Source organism: Panicum virgatum, chromosome 5N (assembly GCF_016808335.1).
Source record: "Panicum virgatum strain AP13 chromosome 5N, P.virgatum_v5, whole genome shotgun sequence".
NCBI classification, from domain to species: Eukaryota; Viridiplantae; Streptophyta; class Magnoliopsida; order Poales; family Poaceae; genus Panicum; species Panicum virgatum.
In genome coordinates this window covers 35,794,985-35,816,378 of record NC_053149.1, presented here as the reverse complement: position 1 = coordinate 35,816,378, position 21,394 = coordinate 35,794,985, and the positions used below count along the sequence as shown (strand labels likewise).

Genomic DNA, 21,394 nt, shown 5'->3' with positions numbered 1-21,394 from the left:
CAGCTAGTAGGAATGGCACATCTCAAATTTTTCTAATTACCATACAAGGTGAAATTACCATACAAGGGAATATTGCAAAATTCAAACCAATCTATTCAAATTCATTGAGAATGTGCCAGAACATTATTGTTTGGAAAAGCAGATAGTTTGTTGTGTTCGGACTTTAGAGGCTTTCATCAGGACCATGTTGGCGGTGGTAAGATCAAGTCAAGTTAGCGGCACCTGTGAAGATATGGTGCAATCATGTCAAAGTCAATATATTCAAATCACGGTGCTACCCAACAGCCAGAAATTATCCTGCCAGCAGAAATTTCTCATCATCTGTTCATTTAGGCTCTCAGATATCCTGTCGCAGCCCAATTGCATTCACTTCAATGAGCAAAATTAATAAAAGGGGTTAAATATTAGTTGGCATCACTGGTACAATAGTTCTGGCATCAAATAAAATACAATCGTCAGAGGATATATATTACATGATACAATGCAAAGGTATCAAATAATTTACAGCAGCTTTCAACCATGACAAGGTGAAGTTGGCATGTATATGTCAATTTCATCCATCGTGGGGCGGTCACGCAGCATCAAGCCATGCTCGTTTGCCAAATGCAAGAGGCAGATGAAATACAGATGCGGTGAAATATCAGCTGCTGCAGCATCCGGGTTTCTGCTTGGAAGATCATGCAGCACCTGTGATAGGTGCAGCGTTGTTTCAGCTTCCTTATTTTCCTGCTGGGCAAAGCGTAAATTAAATATTATATTGTTACAGCGTAAATAGTATTATCACAAAGAAGAATCAACGATGACACCTGTTTAGTCTGTTTCTGGCCCATTACCTCAAACAAAAAACTGAGTCAAGAATCAGTAATACACATCTATTGATGCAAAGTTATGATTATCTTGGTCACTTAGAATGGTACTTTTCCATCATGGCCTCATGTTGCTAACTTGCTACCCCAAAAGATTTACAAGTTCCTTTTCCTGAATATCTTTGATTTATTTTCTGTCAAGCAACCAAGTACACTCAGGGGCGAAGCCACATTCACTTTTCCCGGTGCACGTGCACAAGGGTGCAAACAAAAATCTAAAGCTATGTAGTGGAGCAATTACTTAAGAGCTTTGGATTGGTAGAGACATGATAAAGAGGTGCATCAGAGTGCTCTTGCATCTAGCTTCACCACCAAGTACACTGTTAGCAAGGTGATTAGGGAGATTATTAGCAGGCCCAATCGGCCTTGGGTGGCCGGCGCCCAGCCTCCTCGGCTCTGTGCGCCGCCCCCTCCTGTATTGGTAGATGGCGGCAGGGATCCCTCTGTTGGTGCTGTTTCCATAAGCCAATCTAGGGTTCCCTGCCTTTATATGTACACCCATTGTGCACCTCTATCAATCAATCTATTATTTCCCAGCAATCTCTGTTGCTTACATGGTATCACGAGTTAGGGTTTCGATCCTTGCTCCTTCCGTTGCCATCGCGCGCCATCCCTAGGCTGCGCCGCGCGCCCCATCAGGCTGCGCACCCCCTGCTGGCCGCCATGGTCGGCACCCCACCCGCCTCCCCCAAAGCACGGCGATCCCAAGACCGCCGACGCCTCTGCCCTCACCGACGCCTAGCGCGAGGAGCGCGCCAAAGCCCTCCAGGCAAAGCGCGACGCTGCCCTCGCTAGGGCCGCCGCTGCAGAGCAGGAGGCCACCGCTGCCGCCCAGCGCGTCTGCGACGCTCACGCCAAGGCCGCGCACGAGCGCGCCATCGCCGCCGAGGGTGATCCCGACGCCCAGCGCGAGGACACCGTCTCCGTCAACACCGACGACCACGACCTTCATCATGCCATTCTGGCACATGAAGCTGCTGCCCTCGTCAATCTGCACGCCCAGGCCATCGGCGTGCAGAATATCCGAAGCCTCGTCCACGTCGTCCTCAACCTCACCGCCGGGAACTACACCCATTGGCGCGATCAGATCCTCCTCGTCATCGGCAAGTACTCCCTGGAGTCCCACGTCCTTGCCGACCTCCCTGCGCCCGGATTCCCGGACTGGACCCACATGGACTACGTGGTCAAGTCCTGGATCACAGGGACCATCTCCACCGACCTCGCTGAGACGGTCATCGATCGCGCCGCCACAGCACGCGTCGTCTGGTGCGCCCTCGAGGACCAGTTCCTCGGCAACAAGGAGATGCGCACCCTCCACCTCGACGTCCAGTTCCGCAACCTCGTCCAAGCTGATCTCACCATCACCGATTTCTGCAGGCGCCTAACGAGCATGGCGCAACAGCTTGCGGATCTTGGGGAACCCGTCACCGACCACACGCTGACCCTCAACCTCATCCGAGGGCTCAACAAGCGCTTCCGTGATGCCGGCCGCCACATCCGTCGCGGCAACCCCTTCCCCAAGTTCAAGAACGCCGTCAACGAGCTGATCCTGGAAGAGCTCACCATGGTGGCACCAACCCTCGGCCTCCTCGACAGCCCTCCTCGCCACCGCCAAGTCTGCTCCTTCCAGGGCACCACTGGCGACAGGATCCCGCCCTCCCCAGCAGCCCTCACGCACTGGCGGCTCCAACTCCGAGGGCGGGACTCCCAGCGGCAAGTCCAGGGACCGCCGTAGCAAGCGGGGCGGCAAGCCTCGCTCCGGAGGGGGGCCATCTCCCTCCAACAGCGGCCAGCCCGGGGGCGCCTCCACACCCAGCGCAGGCGGCGCTGGCGGAGCCCCCTAGCCCTCCTTCATGCACCCGTGGGCTGGGGCCATTCAAATGTGGCCCGGCCCGCAGCCTTCGATGCCCCTCCCGCCAGCCCCGACGCAGCAGCAGCAGGCACTGCTGGCTCAGCAGGCCCAGGCGCAAGCCTTGCTGGCCCAGCAAGCGCAGGCCGCCCAGGCCCAGGCGGCATGGGGGCAGATGGCCTACTCCCCGTGGGCACCTGGCATCCAGCAGCAGCAGGTCGTCTCACTGGCAGGCTAGGATCAACAGTCCCTGGCCTCTACCCTCAGCACCGTCTCCCTAAACCAGCCTGCTACAATTGACTGGTTCTTCGACTCAGGTGCTACCTCTCATATGACCTCTGATTCCTCCACTCTTACTCATAATTTTACCTCGCGGTATCCCTCGTCCATTGTTGTCGGTAACAGTTCTTTACTCCCCGTCACCTCCACTGGCACAGTCTCCCTACCAGGTCCTTTTTCTCTTAATAATGTTCTAGTTTCACCTAGCCTTATTAAGAATTTGATCTCTGTTCGCTAGTTTACCTCTGACAACAATTGTTCTGTCGAGTTTGACCCCGCTGGTTGTTCTGTGAAGGATCTGGAGTCTCGGAGAGTTCTCGTCAGGTGCAATAGTGCTGGCCCCCTATACCCACTGCGCCTTCCTCCTGCTGCCGCCCTCGTCGTTGGAGCCTCTCCGCCCTGGCACCGCCGTCTTGGTCACTCCGGTCATGAAGTCATGACCAAGTTAGCTTCTGTCATACCTTCATGTACTAAAGAAACTAGCAACTCTTTGTGTCATGCATGTCAGCTCGGTCGCCACATTCGGTCACCGTTTACTTCTTCCACTTCTCGTGCGTCAAACAATTTCGACCTTATTCATTGTGATCTATGGACATCGCCAGTCGTTAGTGTCTTGGGTTACAAATATTATTTGGTCATTCTTGATGATTGTTCGCACCACTTGTGGACTTTTCCTTTACGGTTGAAGTCTGACACGTTTTCCACTCTTGCTAACTTCTTTGCTCATGTGACCACCCAATATGGCGCCACCATAAAGGCAATTCAGTGCGACAATGGCCGCGAGTTTGATAACTCCAGCGCCCGCACGTTCTTCCTCACCCATGGCACTCATCTCAGGATGTCGTGCCCCTACACCTCTTCCTAGAACAGTAAAGCTGAGCGCATAATTCGTTCCACTAATAATATTATCCGCTTGCTTTTGTTCCAAGCTAGCATGCCGCCATCTTCACGGTACACATACACTAATTCTAGTTTCAACAGATTTGCGAACTAGGTCAAAAATGATAATGATATAGGGCAAGAATCAGCACTCGGAAAGCTTATATATTTGCAACATACTGCTTTCAGCATAGTTCTGCAGGGTTTTTTCAAAAAATAAGTTTTCTGTTCTCCCAGCCTACCACTACCAACAGTACAGAGTTGACTTGGATGGGGCAAATCATTTGATGACAGTGTTCAACGCAAGACTACAAGAGCATTTGCCTTACCTTATCATCAGTCTCAGCAGATGTATGGATGTGTTTCCAGAGAACTTCTTTTAAAGCATGAACGTCCACTTGTTTTGATACCTTGTCATATTGTATATCAATCTTGTTGACCTTTCATTCAAAAAAAAGTAGACATCAGCTCAACCTTTTTTTAGAGAGAGAGGGACATCAGCTCAATCTTGGAGTCATAGTAATACCAAAATTTATAGGTCTACCACAAAAACGCTACATTAAGTTAATGTTTTGAACACGTTAGGAAAAAAATGGACAACTAGACACCACATAACTGTTGAAAGTTGAATAAACAAGTTCCTTAAGGGAAATGGATAGCTTAAAGGAAAAAAGAAGAACAAGGAACATACCTGTCTCGGTTTATCGACAAGATTTACTGACTCCTCCACATCGCTACAGGCATGTCCTTCATCAATGTGATCAGTGCAAAAATTATCATCATCCCAAGGTTCAGATGGGATGAAGTCATGATTGTTCTCCACTTCAGTGTCTACAAAGAAAAATATATATATCCATGCAAACCATATTTATCAGGAAAATCGGGTAATGCTGAAATTGCTAAAGAAGATTTTACAGTACATTAAAGAAAAGTCTTATAAGAATACACTGACTTTTAAAGTAACAGCTCAACAGGATGCCACCTAATATGTAACCCCCCCCCCCCCCCAATCCACCGATACAACCTACCACCACCCCATACAAATAAAAAGGCAAACAAAAAAGTGGCTGAGTAGAACAATACTTCATTAGTATCCTTTGTACAATGATTTTGATATTTCAAGATTACTTCACAACTTCTTGATTATGTGGGCAAAGTTTTTGAAAAGCATGTATACTGACAAAACTAACAAGCAAATTTCTTCACTTTACCTAATTTGGCAAACTTACCATGTGATTTTCTTCTCTTGGCACAACACTACAAAGAAAAAGGTTCCACAGTCATTACAAATAATAGGTCATTGTCTCAGAATTTAATTACAGGTCACTTTTTAGAAAAAATTTCAAGAGAAGTAAACATTACCAAAACATCTGGAAGATGAGATAATTTAATAAGGCTTTCAGGCCGGTAATGGCAATCTTCTGGAAGTTTATTGCTGCATACAGCCCTATTTGCAGGTAGCAGCAATGACTTTGGATTTTTAGGAGGTGCGAAGATGGTTAGAGACTCATTGTCCAACGCTTTTGTGAAGTCAATGTCAGGATCATCCTTGGCTCTTTTCTTCTTCATCTTAACTGGGACTTCTGATTCACCAGATGAAGTTGGGGCAGCCTCCAAATCTAAACAAATGTGAGCTCAAACATTATAGAATGCTATCTTGATGGAACCCAGGAGAAGTTTGTATCATAAAGTACCTTTAGCTTTCTGATATTTCCAGTGCTCAGGTCCTGCCCAAGCATTTGTCTTTGAGGTGCCCATGCTGAGCAACAAGAGATCTGCAATTTTGTCAAGCTTTTCATCCGCAACAGTATGCTGAGGAATTTCAACAGTGTATTCACCAAATTCCTGCATACCAATGTAATTGTGCAATAAGATTTTGATCTTTAAAGTTTAAACAACTCACTCTCAAGAAATTTAGATGACAGGCAAACTGAAATAATCTGTAGTTAGCCTCAAACTGTAGCAACAGATTTAGTGGCCACATATGTATCTTCAAAAATATATGAATCTGTTAAATATGGTTCAGCATTCTGCAACTGTTTCGTTTATAAGCTGTTGCTCCGCAGTTGGACGACCAGGTTTTTGTAGATTGGTGGGCCAGGGCAAGCAGCAGGTTTGTGGTCAAGTAAACAAGGGATTTAACTCCATCATTATCCTAGGAGCATGGCTAGCTTGAAAACATCGCAACTACTCTGTCTTTGATGGAGGGACCTCTGACTTATCCCGGGTCCTCTCGGTTTTTAGAGAAGAAGATCAACAGTGGTCTGTAGCTGGGGCTCAAGGAGTTTCCTATCACCTTGCCCTGGCTCCTACTTCCTAGCTGCTCTGGTCAGGTGGTCTGGTCCTACTTAGTTTCTTAAGAGAGACAGACTAGGATGAGTCCTTAGGGTGTGTTATAGACTCTTCAACCCTGTAACATATTGTTTAGGGGGATCTTTATCCCCCTTTTCTTTCTTCTTAATATATTGATTTGCAGCTCTCCTGCGCATTCGAGAAAAAATTAAGTTGTGTTTCTGCCATTATTTTTGCCAAGGACCATTTCTCAATTTTGCCAAGTCTGCAGGAAAATACCTCTTGATAGTTTGTTGTGTTGGAACCCAATGGGTTGTTTTCATCATATGCGTCTTCATGGTCACCACAACCACCAAAATCCCATGATTCAGAATCAGGTAACATGCTATCATTATTGTCTGCTTCATTACCGTCAACAATCCCATCTTCCATTACTGGCACTTGCCCAGAAGATAACCCGTGTGATGGCCTTTGGTTTTCTTCATCAAACAGAGCAATAATGTCCCTCAGGGTTGGAGAAATATCATTACATAGAGGCATTTGAGCAACCATTTCCTCAATTTCCTCTGTCCAAAATTAGAAATGTATTGATACTCCATTGGAAAAAGATGCAACGAACATAAAGAGAAGCAAGCATAAACTGATATTACCTTTAGCAAATGAAAGGTCAATCATCTCAGCACTGTCAGTTTGCATATCACTTAGGATGCATTTGTCTGGAGCTTCAAATGAATCAAACAACACACGACAGCTGCCATAGACTCCAAGGTTATACAACAAAAGACCCTTCGACCCACCTTCATCAAACTGAGCAGTAGTTTGATGGTACAGAGGATCCACCGTGAAAGCAACTAGTAGTAAGCATGGCATTTTAGCCCCATGGCAGAATAATTTTCAACAGAAGCATAGTGAGAATAAGCTTTAAACTTACCATCAAACTTCTTTACATTAAGAGCCTCAAATGAGGACTCCAATGTTGAAGCTGGTGAAATCTGCTTGAACGAAAAGGCATTAGCAATAATGAAGCAAAATTGAAGTGAAGAAATCAGTACTGCTCAAAAAGATGTACCCTCCTATCCGCATCCTTTTTGCTGATGCCCTCATCTTGTGCAGATTCAACATTGCTTCCATCTTCCACATCTTTAACAGCAACAACCAAATCAGAAAATCATAGTGAAGCAGCAGTATGTTATCCAAGGATAACACAGTAAACAGGATCAATATAAAAAGGGCGTACCCAGTGCCGTAGGCTTCCCGCACTGTGCGGGGTCTGGGGAAGGGTTGTTTTTAAGCCCCAAACCTTACTCACACAAATGTGCAGAGGCTGGGGCTCGAACCCGGGACCTTCCGGTTACAGACGGTAGGCTCTACCGCTGCACCAGGCCCGCCCTTCAAACAGGATCAATATATATAAAAAAAAATCTTATAAACATACAATGCTCTGAAGTTTTAAGCACAAAACTGTAAGAACAGAGCAAATGTTCCCAATTCCACTAATGGCCTTCTGTAGAGGTCTCAAACTCATCCATGAGTGGCTCAAGTTGTGTAAAGCTATGTAGCATATTATTGTGATGTTGAGCAATTTCTCCCAAGGAAAAATAGACAAGCAGAACTGTTCCAATAAGGACAACAGTATAGAGGTCTTTAAAATCTGTACATTCTCCAATCAATTTAGAGCAATGACCTTTTGAGTAACTCATCAACCCTGTGCATGCCAACTTCAGATACTCACCATAATGCGACTAATTTGCACTGGATACAGACTAAATTAAAGAAGCAAAAATATGCAGGTTCTGTATTTTTTTTCCTGTGTTAAAATCTTTTTTCAACAATTACGAAATTAGAAGATGATGGTAATGAAGCAGCATATCTTTTTAAGATGAAACATTATCGAGAAGATGGTAGTTTCAGTAAACCAATGAATCCATCATGTATGCAACCTTCCTTTAGAATTGTTAACTCAAGAAATTCAGTGATACTCAGCATAAAAGCTAGTAATTTGCAACAGATATGATGGGACTCCAATAAAGAAGTAAAATTGGGCTCAAACTGGTATGAGATCAGAGTCCATTCCAAACTCCTGTGGATCCTCACCAGCCTCTTCACCCCTTCCGGCGCGGTTGATCCCGCCCAGCACCTTGTATGCCTCAGAGTGAACCGAATCAACACGGGTTGAGTAGATCTTGACCCCAGCCTCCAGAGTGCAGCTTGCCTGGTCCGTAAAAGCACCACATATTCCCAATCAAACTCAATTCGCAGCCGACGAATTTCCTCTCCAGAAAAGATTGGTAAGAAGAATAAAAGTTGGAAACGGAAGATCTTTGCAGGTCTGTACCTTCTGGAAGTTGGTCTCGTCATCGTCCTCCTCCCCCACGTGGATGAGCTCGTGGAGATGGTCGATGAGCCCCAGCTCCCACGTGTTCTTCTGGTTAATTTTCTGCCAGATTCTCCCGGGAATGAACAAAACGAACAGCCTTAGCGAGGGGAAAATAGCGGCCTAGGGTTGGGAGGTGGGTACGTCGCGTACGTTCTCGGATGCGAGCTTGATGCAGTTGTGGAAGAGGTCCATGACCTGCTCGCGGTCGAGGAGGTCCTGGCGCGGGTCCTTGGAGGGCGCGATGCTGGCGGCGAGGGAGCGGCGGCGGACGGAGGCGGCCCGCGCCGCGGCGCGGGCGCGGGCGCGCTCGAGCTGGTCGTCGTTGGAGCCGAGCGGGAACGCCGGCGGCGGCGACTGCAGCAGCACCCGCGAGCCGGCCGCCGCCCCGCGCGAGGGAGGAGGGGTCCTCGCCGGCGCTGGCGCGGGGGCGTCCTCGGAGGGCGGCATCGTCGGGCGGTCCACGGCGGCGGCGGAGCGGAGCGGGGGTTTGGGTGGGGAAAATGTTTGGGCGTCGGTCGGGCTTCCTCACTCCCGGTTGTGATTTTCAAATTTTTGGGTTGCGGGGGGGCGGCGGCGGCGGGTGTTGGTAACGGACGGATTTCGGAGGTGTGAATGGCGCACAGCCCAACAGGCCAAGGCGGCAAATATATAGGAGCGTGTTATTGCGCGACCTATCGCGCGCTGGGAGATTGCGCGACACCCTTTTCTATTAGGATGTGATAGTGACATTTCCTTTTCTGGTTTTCAACCCGACCTACCCGCGGCGCTGCCGCAGCCCCGGGCCCCGCGTGCTGGAGGAGGGGAGGCGCGCTCCAGGCCCTCCACGACAGGCGCACGATAGGGCGGAGCCCCCCTGACCGCCGCATCCCACCAGGCCCCGCCGGCGCGCACGGGAGGGACCTACCCCCGCAGCGCCGCCGCAGCCCCTGGCCCCGCGTGCTGGAAGAGGGGACGCGCGCTCCAGGCCCTCCAAGACAAGCGCACGAGAGGGCGGAGCCCCCCTGACCACCGCATCCTACCAGGCCCCGCCGTCGTGCACGGGAGGCGCGGAGGCGCGCGTAGACCTAGCCGAGACCTGGCGGAGCCCCCCCTGACCGCCACATCCCCCTGAACTGGCCGAGACCTGCAACCTCCTCCTTCCACCGATCTGCAACTCCTTCGTTGCGGGTTTGTAACTCCTTTTAGTTCTCTTCCCTTCCCATATGCTCGATCTAATCTCCCCAATTCTGCGCAAAACCTTCTCTATGCTATTCGAATTGGATGTAATTTATCTTCTTCATCCCTAAAAAACTGCTAGCAACTTGTGGATTGCAAAAGAGATTTGTGTGTTATTGATGTTGCATGATGACTCGTGGGTGTTGGGGATTTGAATTCGCTGGTGAATTTGCATTAAAAAAATCTACTATAAACCTTGTATGAAGTTCTAAGAAAAATTTGCATCTGTGTATAGATTGTTGCTCTGAGGTGGCAACTTATGTTCATTATTGTAGCATCTTGTGTTTATTATTGTGGCGTCTTGTGTTCATTATTGTGGCAACTTATATACGTTATAGGTTTCCTCAGGACTGCAACTTATCCTCAATTTAAGTTTTCTTGGATGACAACTTGTATTGTGCTATTTAGTTGTGTTCATTATTGAAGCAATATTTTATTGTAACATATATACATTATGGGTTTTCTTGCATGACAATTTATACTTAATATTTGTGTTTTGTAGGTTCAATATGTCTTTTAGTGGGATTTTTTATCTGAATTCTGCACCAGTGCAAGAGCATGATTTCCTTGCAGCCCCTTCGGATCTTGAGTTGTAGCAAGTTTCTGGTGCAGTTTTCCCACCGATGTGTGTTGCAGGTGGTGCAGGTGCACATGTGTCCAGCAGCAACTTGACTCTCCCGGTAATATCCAATGAAGCTCTTCATCTGCCAAGCAACTCAGCTCCTTCTGAACTGGCAACTCAGCAATTTAGCAACTCAGCATCAAAGGTTCTCCCGGCTGAATCTGGTGGTGTGATAGTTCGCACGACTGAGACAACCGCAGATGGAGTTGATGTTGAGGATGGTGTTGAGGTTTTATCCACTCTGCAGGAATCTTTTGTAGGCATGTCTTTCAATACTTTTGATGCTGCTAAAGACTATTACAATTCATATGCCCGTCATACAAGTTTCTCTATAAGGATCGACATATCCCGTGAGTCGAAGAAGGCCAATGAAAAGACAAAGTATATCTATGTTTGCCAGAAGGCTGGGGTCAACAAAAAAGAGAAGGTTGCTGATGATGGGCCAATAACTGAGAAAAAGATTGTGAGGCAAAGGCGCAGAGATTATGTAGATAGGACGCACTGCCCAGCTCGTATGATTGTGAGGAAGACATCCCCTGGACACTGGGAGGTTGTGAACTTTGAAAGGGAGCACAACCATGAGCGTTTAAGAAAATTCTCGCTCACAAAATACTTGCAGAGACATACCAGCTGAAGAGAAAGAGATCATCAAGTTGCTCCATGGATGCTGCATCACGATAACTCGTGCTTACCAGATAATGACTGAGTTGTATGGAGGTATTGAAAACTGTCCATACACAGAAGGTGATGCTAAAAATTTGCGTGTTGAGTACCGCGCTGAATATAGAGGTAAAGATGTGAAGGCGACACTTGAGTACTTTGAGGAATTGAAGAAGGAAGATCCGGAATTCTATTATAGTTACACTCTTGATGAGTTTGACAGGGTTGAGAATCTGTTTTGGGTGGATGGTGCAGCAAGGAGAACTTATGAGCTGTATAGTGATTGTTTGTCCTTTGACACTACTTATTTGACCAATGCCTACAATATGCCATGTGCTCCTTTTCATAGGTATGTATGTCCAGCAAAAAAAATGCTAGTTTGCCCATTGATGGTTTTCATTGATTGTTATTTATTGGAGTCCAGAAAAAATACTGATTATCACACTGACTATAATGCTGTATACTCTTTGAATAATTTGCTACTTTGAGAAAGCACAAGTTGACACACTAGTTGCACATAAGTTGCCATCTTTATTCTGCACCAGTTGATAGTCTTCAGCTATGAAAAAAATACTAATGATTTATATTGTGTTAACAGGGATTGACATGAATGGCGTAACAATCCAGCTGGGTTGCGGCTTTTTGAGGAATGAGAAGACTGAGGGTTTTGTCTAGCTGTTTACTGAATTCAAGAAAGCAATAGGCGGCAAGGATCCTGCAAATATAATAACTGATCAATATATTGCGATGAAGGCTGCTGTCGCAGAGGTATTTGTCAGTTCAATTCATAGGAATTGCCGTTGGCACATTATGGAAAATGCTAGAAAGACCACGGGTGCTTTCTTGGATGGCAAGGGGGGTGATAAGCAAGAGTTGGCGGATGACTTCAAGGATTGTATTGACAATAGCTTCACGCCGGCAGAGTTTGAGCAGAAGTGGCAGGCTTTTCTAGATAAATATGAGCTAAACAATGATGAGAGGTTCCAACATTTGTATGACATGAGACATTGTTGGATCCCTACGTATTTCATGCATTGTTTCTTCCCCTTCCTCCAAACAACAGCACGGAGTGAAGGCTTCAATGCTGTCCTGAAGCGCTATGTCAACCCAAAGAACTCGATACTCAACTTTGTGCAGCAATATAAGAAGATACAACAAATGATTTTCAGCAAGCAAGATTTGCAAGAGGCGGCCACAGCCACGAAGGTCCCACGCTACTTGACGGGGCACCCTATGGAGCATCAGATGAAGAAAGCGTATACAAGGAGGTTGTTCAATGTGTTTCAACACGAGCTGCGGCTAAGTTCGAGCTACTATGTTGTTCGTGTTGAAGGGGATGACTTGATAGATGTTGTTCTGTACAGGCGTTGCCCCGATCTGTTGTATGGGACACGGACATTCAGGGTCACGTCGTCCAGGGTGGAGGGCTTGTATAGCTGCATTTGTTGCAAGTTTGAGAGAGATGGAGTGCTTTGCTGCCACATATTGAAGGCTTTTGACGCCCTTGCAGTCCGCGAGGTGCCTGATCGGTACATTCTCCCTCGATGGTCAGTTGAGCCAGTGGTTGATAGTGGGGTGGAAGTTGCCGCTAACGAGCCTCTTCAAGAAACCCAGATTATAGACCACGGGAAGTATGTTATACGTTATAGCAGGATGTGCACAAACTTTAATAAGATTGTGAGACCTTTTATGGCTGATGACGAGGGGTATGGCATAGTCTCAAAACAAGTGAGTGCCCTACAATCTAAGTTTGTTGCTTTGAGGAAAAGGAGAGTGTCAAGTGTTCTTCCGGGGGTGGAGTGTGAACAAGTTGATATTGAACAACCCGCTGCGCCAAGTCCGCAGAATAAATTGCGCAAAAAAACATGCTCATCAACCGGAGGAGGTGGGGATCCAAATCTGTCACAACAGGCTAATGGTGCGTATTGTCTTAACTGAACGTAGCAACTTATACTTCCTTGCCTCTAGCAACTTCTACTCATTCAGCTTAGCAACTTGTACTCCTTGTTCTAGCAACTTGTGTGTATTACTCCTAGCAACTTGAAATTGTTTTGACTTTTCAGGCTCGTATGTTGCTGGTGCTGAGATTGGGGACCCACCAATAACAAAGAAATAAGGGCGTCCAAGGTTAAAGAGATACAATACAGGGTTGGGTTGCTTCCCCCCAAAAAAACCACAGTGTGGCTATTGTGGTTCAACAAAACATACTACATCAACTTGCCCCGCCAAGCCGGCAAGGAAGCAAACAAAAGAACTCTCGGATAAATCACTAAATGAGGTTGCTGCTGTGTGAAAAAATAAGATGTGTTGCAGGGGGATGTATCTAACATTTTTTCCACTTCCTTGTAATCTATTAAACTGCAATTAGTGATTTATGATTTTATTAAAGCATGGTGTGTGGTGATGTAATAATGAATAGTTGATGCTTTTGTATATTTCAAACTTACTATATATATGGATAAATATATTTTTAATAAAGCTTTATGTATGGTGGCGTATGAAAAAAAGATTGGAAAATTGCAGCATGTATGTTGAATTAAGTTAATAGAAACACAAAAAAGTGCAGATCTAATGTACAGAAGCTGATATTTCAAAAAAAAAGATCGGTGCACAATTTGTTGTTTTGACTTCAGACAAGTTGTCTGTTGGGCTGGTCACAAGTTGCCAGTGTAAATACCTCCATATATTACATAAGTTGCTGATCACAAAGGATACATCCATATATTACATAAGTTGCTTCTCACACAGGAAAGTGGGGGGGTAAAAAAATGATCAGCATATCCGAGCATTATTTAAAACAACAGAGAACATCTATATACAGAGTGCATGCATCATGAAAAAAATCACAAGTTGCTGTTGGACTAGCCACAAATTGCATACAAGTTGTCCGTTGAACTGGTCGCAAGTATATTAAGAATATCTGAGCATATCTGAGCATCAATTAAAATAAAATGGAAGCATCTATATACAGAGTATATGCATCATGTGAAAAATACACACATCTCTCCTCCCCTTCCCCACTCCACTCCTAGCCACAAATTGCATATAAGTTGTCCGTTGAATTGGTCACAAGTTGCCAGTATATTACAGAATATCTGAGCATATCTGAGCATCAATTAAAATAAAATGGGAGCATCTATATACAGAGTATATGCATCATGTGAAAAATACACACATATCTCCTCTCCTTCCCCACTCCGCTCCTAGCCTACTGATTTGCCATTTTTCCCTTTCCCTTTGAGAATAGTTCAGTCTTGTTCTCTAGCTTGTTGGCAGGGCTATGAAGCCACTCATGAAGAACTCGCTTCCTCAGCTTCATTTCATCAAACTCCATCATATTTGGGAGGTTGTGTCCATCCCAGTGTTCTATAGCCTTGAGGGTGAACAGACCGCAGTCATGACTGAGATTGAGGACACAAAAAAGAGAGACAAATGTTAGATAATGTAGAACTTACAAAATATTACAATATCTATAGTTTGGAATTCAGTTTAGGATAAAAAGATAAGAACGACTTGTGCTTACATCCCGAATTGCTTGTACCCCTCAATGAACTGCGTCTAGAAGTTGTAAATGGTAGGAATCTTGCACCCCTGAACCTTAGATGTGTACTTGTTCCATAAGGTAATCACTTTTGCACGCACCTGATTGGCTTTCCATCTCAATTCAGCATTGTCGTTGTTCCTTATAGAGTCTATGATTTGAAACTTCTTATCTGGAATATTTACAGCAAATGCGAACCAGTGGCCATTGCCGCCCGGCTGCGCTGTATTCTCTTGGTGCACGGGAAAGAGTATCCATAGAAAAATCAGTTGAATAACTCACATGATAACAGAAAATAAGTTGCTGCTAAGGGGATGAATAAGTTGCTGGAAAAGAAAATCAAGTTGCTGATAAAAAAGAAAAAATACTACTGAACTGCGCAAACATGCTAATCCAATTCAATTTCTGTTCTGCATTCGGTTAAAAACATAATGGGAAACAAAAATGGCGCTGTGAATGGGAAGTGATATGCAATGTTCAGCAATTGAAGCAGTATGCTGTGAGTCTGTGACCTCGACAAATATCTAACTTTGAATATTGCTATCAGAAAGCTACCTAACTCTGAATGTTGCAAATCACAAACTACTCATTACTCTTAATATTTGCAATCAGAAAACAAAGGCATTGGAAAACTACTCCTTAGTAAAATTGCAATCACCAATGGGTTCTGTGGGCTAAAATTTGCTAGAATCATACAACACAAATTTGCAAACTAGGTTAATAGGTAGACAGCACAAAGTTTTCAAGAAAAAGAAAAATGTGGTTTTACCATTTCATAGTTTGAATCGCGAAACTCAAAAGCGTTCTTGACAATGTTGCTGTTCATGGGCCCTGTCATCATTTGGATCTGTAGAAAAAAAAAGTATATGGCAAAAAATGCTCAGATATGCACATGGGGGCATACTTTCAAAACAATAAGATACACAAAGATGTCAGAGGGGTCAAAGGGGGAAAAATAATATTACCGACACCCATGGGGACATTATCTTTGTCCTCTTCTTTTTAGGGTCCTGTGACAGCACGTAAGTCCCGAAATGCATGGCGTTGGTGCCTAGCGATCTCCCCATAACCATGCCCGCTGCTACCTCATGTGCTGTAAGTGTTATCTCTTTGGATTCAAAGAATATTGTGCTGCCAAACAAGAAAAGGTTTTCTCCATGACTGATGGGAGGAAAAAAAAAGATGGGGGGGGGATAAGATCAAGGTATATTGTCATACCCCCCTTCATGCCTGGTGTGTCTGCATATGATGTTGTACAGTTCATCTTCTGTTGCAAGTTGTCCCTTGTTCATTTCTTGAGAATCCTCATCGTCTGTAAATCCCAGTGAGAAGCTTGGAGCATCGGGTGCATCCTTGAAACCTTTGCTGTCCTTCAAGTTGTCGACACGCTGCTATCGGAACACATACACGTGCACAAAAAATTAACACTTGCATGCTGTATAACAGATGGAAAAAAACGAGAAGAAAAGAAACATGGGTTGCTATTACCTTTTCTACTGCTGCTTTATGCATAGCTTCCGTGCGCCTATCACCAAGTGTTTGGGTTACAGTCTATGTAATGAAGACAAAAAAAAAGGATTAGCATAAGTTGCTGGTTTGCAAAAAAAAATGTGATGGGGGCACATTTGCATGCGTGAGTTGCTACCTCAGCTTGTTTTGGGATGGTATCTGATTTTTCTGGAAACTTCCTCGCATACACTTTGGTCGCTGCTGCACCAGGAAGCGGCTCTACCTTTCCCTCATCTTGCTCCTTTGCAGTATTGGATTTGGGCACCACCGGTGGTAAGCCTCTCCCTCTTGTGCTAGCAAGCTTTTTCCTTGACACTACATCTGACCGCTTCGTCTTTCTCTTTGTTCTCTTGGGTTTGGGCACTTCTTCCAGAAGATTGCCCACAGGCAGGGGTTGCAACAAATCTTCCAGAAGCTTGGCCTCAAACTTTTTGCTTGCTCTTTCGGTTCAGAATCCATCTCATCGGACATTGTGACCGTGTCCTTCGCCCCTTTAAATTCTTTTTCGACAATATCATTGAAGATTTCCTTCTCATTGGGCACGAGCGGCACATCGAGGAACTCAGGTGGTTCAAAGATCAAAGACTTCCTATCGGGCGGTGTAGCCATTAAGTCCAGTAGTGTCATACCTCCCGGAAGTCCGTACCGATTTGCTGGTGTAATCGGTGACAATCCGCTAAACTCAGAGCTGGATTGTGTGCCCGATTGCGTACTGCGTGGTGTGCCTCGATAATTGTGACCAGCCTCATCTTTAGGTGATGGTGCTTCATCAAAATCTGCCAAAAAAAAGATGATGTGGTCAAATATAAGTTGCTACTGATCGAAACATAAGTTGCTGCTAAGCAAAATCATAAGTTGCTAAATAACTCAATTCAAGTTGCTGGTTCAACCAAAAAATTGCTGATACAAAAATTGTTGTTGGACTGATAAAAATGTATGTTTACCTTGCTTTCCATCATCACTGATGCTGCCATCATCCTTTGATGTTTTGTTGTCATCCTTTGCTGCTTTATCGTCGTCCTTTGCACCTTTATCATCATCCTTGGATGGCGCACCTTTAGATTTATCACCAGACTGATCTTTGTATGATGATGGTTCAGCAGATACTTAAAAAAAACATAAAACATAAGTTGCTACAGTCTCCAAAAGAGAATATGCTACCGAACCAATACAAGTTGTTGCAGGCATTCAATACAAGTTCCGGCATGTTTGAATTGATGAATCCTTTCTGGTGGGATCATCGTTGCGCTTAAGTGTTCTGGCTTTAGCTGTACAAAAAAGGAGAAAACTATGCATGAGTGAAAAAAAGGGGTTACTGGTTTTGCATAGGCAATGTATGTGTGAAAGAAAATAGTTGTATAACTTGCTACTTCGCGTGTATAACTTGCTACTTCACATGTATAACTTGCTACTTTGCATGTATAAGTTGAAAAATATGAGATATTAACAAGTCGCTGAATTCCTAGATCAGTCTTACTTGCAGTTTGCCGAACTGAGTCTCTGATAACCTATCCATGACACAGACTTTGGAGACAAGCTGCCTCGTCCACGCAGTGGCTCTTACTTCCAAATCTTTGTTGACAATATCACCGACATCAAATGAATCTAGGTACAGTATCTGCAGCACAAAAAAAGAGCATATTAATCACAAAGAAAGGTGCTGAAAATGTGGAAAAAAAATTAGGGCACTACAAGTCTAGTGTCCATACAGTGAGGAAGAAGAGGCATCCGGACACAAACTTTCGCTTCCCAGTCTTAAATTTTGCAATTCCTTTGATTAGCCTGTCCACTACAAGTTTGCACCAGTTATATCCTTTGATATCTTTTGTGATTGCAATAGAATGGAAAGCCCGCACACACACAACTTTGGGCTTGATGTTGGGCACAGGAAGGTGCTGATTGCGAACATTAACCAGACCTTCAACCATTTGTCATCTGTTGACTTCTTTCCCTCGCCAGACAACCATTTGTCAACTTCTACAAATGTTGGTGCCTTATGATCATTATCGTGGCCAAACACTTGGTAGAACTCGCTGAATGTATCAGCATAACTCTTCTTCTCGTAAACAACCGGGTTAGAGCCCATTGGTAACCCAAGTACTCGTTTAACGGCTTGATCATCAACCTTTATTCTCCCCCTGTACGGAATCACCAACTCGGACGTGTTGATGTTGAAAATGTTAACTAGCCAAGTTGACAGCTTCTCGGGTATAGTGTTGCACTTGATTTCAAGGAGTCCCTCAAACCCAACACTTGCAATTCGCCCCTTCTGATTATCCTCGAGATCCCCATTGATCTTGCTCAGTTTTTTTGCTGATCCTTTTTTCCTTATATCCTAAAAGAAAAAAAGATGCATTCAATGAGTTCCCGCACAATTTATGAATTCAGACAATCAAGTTCCCCCATGATAACAGAATAAGTTGCTACTAAGGAAAAGAAAAAGTTGCTGGAAAGGAAAATCAAGTTGTTGAAAAAAGGAAAAATCATAAAAAAAACATCTATGCAATTGCTGTATATCGGTGGAGGGAAATGGAACAGACAAGCCTCTAAAATAACTACTATCATATCAAAAATATCATAAATGACATGTCGATCTGAACTGAATTATATTAGTTCAGGTTCCATGCAAAAACCAGTTCCTTGCTATCCTTTATTGAGATATAGAAAAAGGGCAATAAGCAAACTAAAATGACTCTAAAAGAATGCTCAACTGAAATATATTTTTTCTGACTAAAACACTGCTAGAGTGGCATAAATACAAATTACGCATAAAAAAAGGATTCATGCAGCATAGTTTTTTTCCTCTCAATGATACCTGCTCTGCGTGCTTTTTTCCATCAGCTTCGATCGTTTCATCATTATCAACACTGCCTCTAGAAGTACCTTTGTCTGCTCAAGAAGTAGCCCTAGTTGTTCTCTTTGGAGACGGGGCTGTGTTAGTAGCTTTGGTTTTACGCTTCCGGGGCATGCTATAAAAAAAGTACGAAAGGAAAATGTGTAAGACAAAAAATAACCCCCATGATAACAGAATAAGTTACTACAAAGGGGATGAATAAGTTGCTGGAAAAAACAGAAATCAAGTTGCTACATGGAGGCGGGGGTGTGTGTACAAAAATAGGAATGCTCTTGAAAATGTATCAGATTGGTCTTACAAAAAATTATATAATGGATATATCAATTCAAACACGACAGATAGCTGAAACAAATGGTGTCAATGAGCAAATGTGCACTGACATGCTAAATGGACACAGAGAGGTTCAGATTATTAGATATCAGATATTTACTGGAAGTCTCATAGAGGTAGCACACTGGCATTTTCAGATGGACGTAAGCTGATTCGAGAAAAAAAGTGCAGTAAACTGATACAAGGCAATTAGTAAATCTGATAAGCCTGGACTAATTTTCAACGAGAATAAAATGTTAATACAAGCAAGCAAAAAATGTATCAGACTCAGTGTAAATGAAAAGACTGCCAAAATGATCAAGATATAGCAAACCCATCATAATCTCATACTCAAAAAAACAGATAAAGGAAATATAAAATGGTTATCAAATGAACATATCAACCCATAATCCCAAATTCTCACATCAATTCCACAAAACTACAAAGAGCCCATCATGGAAACGTCGCCAGCAACTCTAACCAGGGGTTGTATGTTCATTTCAGTAATGCTCAAATGGAACAAATCAATTCAGCGACACTTCAGCGAAACACGGAGACCTCATTCAGCGACGGTTCGATTTGCCTCTCCCCAAATCCAATGGTTGATCAATCATCACTGACAAAATATTGAAATCACAAAACTACTCATTGCTCTTAATATTGAAATCATAAACAAGGCACCACAAAAACTACCTAACAAGGCATTGGAAAATAGTATGCAGCTTTAGCAATTGGAGGCACCCTATCAAACGCACCACAAAACTGCCTAACATAACGCAAAATAGGGGAAGGAGAGAGGATGGGTGGGGGGGAGGAAGGGAATAGAGCGCCACCATGATTTGCCGACGGGAGGGAGTGGTGCCTTGCCGAAAGTAGCAGCAGTGCTCGCTGATGCTGCCCTCATAGGGGAGGCGGCGCCTCCCCCGCGGCTCTATGCCCTCGTTTGCCGGGGACCCACAACTTCATCCTTGGCGTCGTTGTCGTCGGAACCTGCGCCCGCGGAGGTAGAGGAAGTAGTCGGCCTGGGGCCCCGCATCGCTAATGCCTTCATCCCTCGACGCAAGCCGCCGATGCCGCCGCGGCCAGCACCAACCAGGGGGGGGGCTCCTCTCCAGCGCCGCTAGCGGATGTTCCTGCCATGGCGCCTCCGCCACAGCTCCGATCCAACCACACCGCCCACGCCTCGCCGATGTTCCAGCAGGGCAGCCTCACCTCGCCGCCGGCCTGCACCCACCCACCACTGAGTAGAACTGCCGTGGAAGGTTTTGGAAACGGAAACCACCGAGATTCACTTTTGGAAGGTGCGGGAGGGGAGGGGAGGGGAGGGGGAGGTGTGTCCGGATGAGGGGGGGTGGGGGTGCGCGTAGTGGGCCAGTTTGGGCGCAGTCTGCTGGGCTGGACGGTCGCGCGCTCGCACAGCAGCGCGACCGGTCGTCATATAGCTTTTTCCAAATATATAGGCGCCGGGCCTTTTTAGGTGACACGTGCTTTTTCTATTTTTTTCTTTTCATTTTTGGGGGGGGGGGGTGGGGGGGGGACGGGGTGGTGGTAACGGACAGATTTCTGAGGCGTCCTATGAGCTGGGCTTACGCTACCTTTGGGTCGTCGAATGGAATGGAATAGCATAGCCCAAGACGGCAAATATATAGGCGCCGGCCCTTCTTAGGGTGACACGTGCCTTTTTCTGTTTTTTTTCTTTTCATTTTTGGGTGAGGGGACGGGGTGGTGGTAACGGACGGATTTCTGAGGCGTCCTGTGAGCTGGGCTTACGCTACCTTTGGGTCGTCGAATGGAATGGCGCAGCGCAAGACGGCAAATATATAGGCGCCGGCCCTTCTTAGGTGACACGTGCCTTTTTCTGTTTTTTCTTTTCTATTAAGCCTCTCAAGATTAATTGCACCCAAAAGGTTTGAAAAGATCCACCTAAAAAAATCATTGTGATCTACTGCCTCCGTATATGAAATTAAAAGAAATGTTTCGTTAGGGTTGTCTTTGACAAACTATCACTCCATTAATCCTTGTGACACGGTTTTGATTTTACTAGATAACTTAGCCAAAAGAAATTGGCATGTGGATAGAGCATGTTCTCTTTGTCATGTCAATGAGTATATACAACATTTTTTTTTTAGATTGCGCTTATGC

The 21,394-nt window shown here is 45.0% G+C and overlaps 1 protein-coding gene across 4 annotated transcripts; it reads right to left on the bottom strand.

Annotated features, from left to right (window-relative positions):
• Window positions 1–344: 344 nt before the first annotated feature.
• LOC120673463 (condensin complex subunit 2-like) lies at window positions 345–9,161 on the bottom strand. 4 transcript variants are annotated; one of them, XM_039954300.1, is made up of 13 exons: window positions 8,693–9,134; window positions 8,501–8,602; window positions 8,260–8,377; window positions 7,235–7,305; window positions 7,097–7,157; window positions 6,816–7,016; window positions 6,445–6,731; window positions 5,568–5,718; window positions 5,236–5,492; window positions 5,085–5,130; window positions 4,565–4,704; window positions 4,203–4,313; window positions 345–729 (listed from the first exon to the last, which is right to left on the bottom strand). In XM_039954300.1, exons 1-13 carry the CDS (start codon window positions 8,987–8,989, stop codon window positions 514–516), a joined length of 2,058 nt encoding a protein of 685 aa, XP_039810234.1. In that variant the 5' UTR covers window positions 8,990–9,134; the 3' UTR covers window positions 345–513. The 4 variants fall into 4 exon arrangements, with proteins under 4 accessions (XP_039810234.1, XP_039810235.1, XP_039810236.1 ...); XM_039954301.1 differs by having other exon boundaries at window positions 345–726; window positions 8,693–9,131; XM_039954302.1 differs by having other exon boundaries at window positions 5,103–5,130; window positions 8,693–9,131.
• Window positions 9,162–21,394: the final 12,233 nt, after the last annotated feature.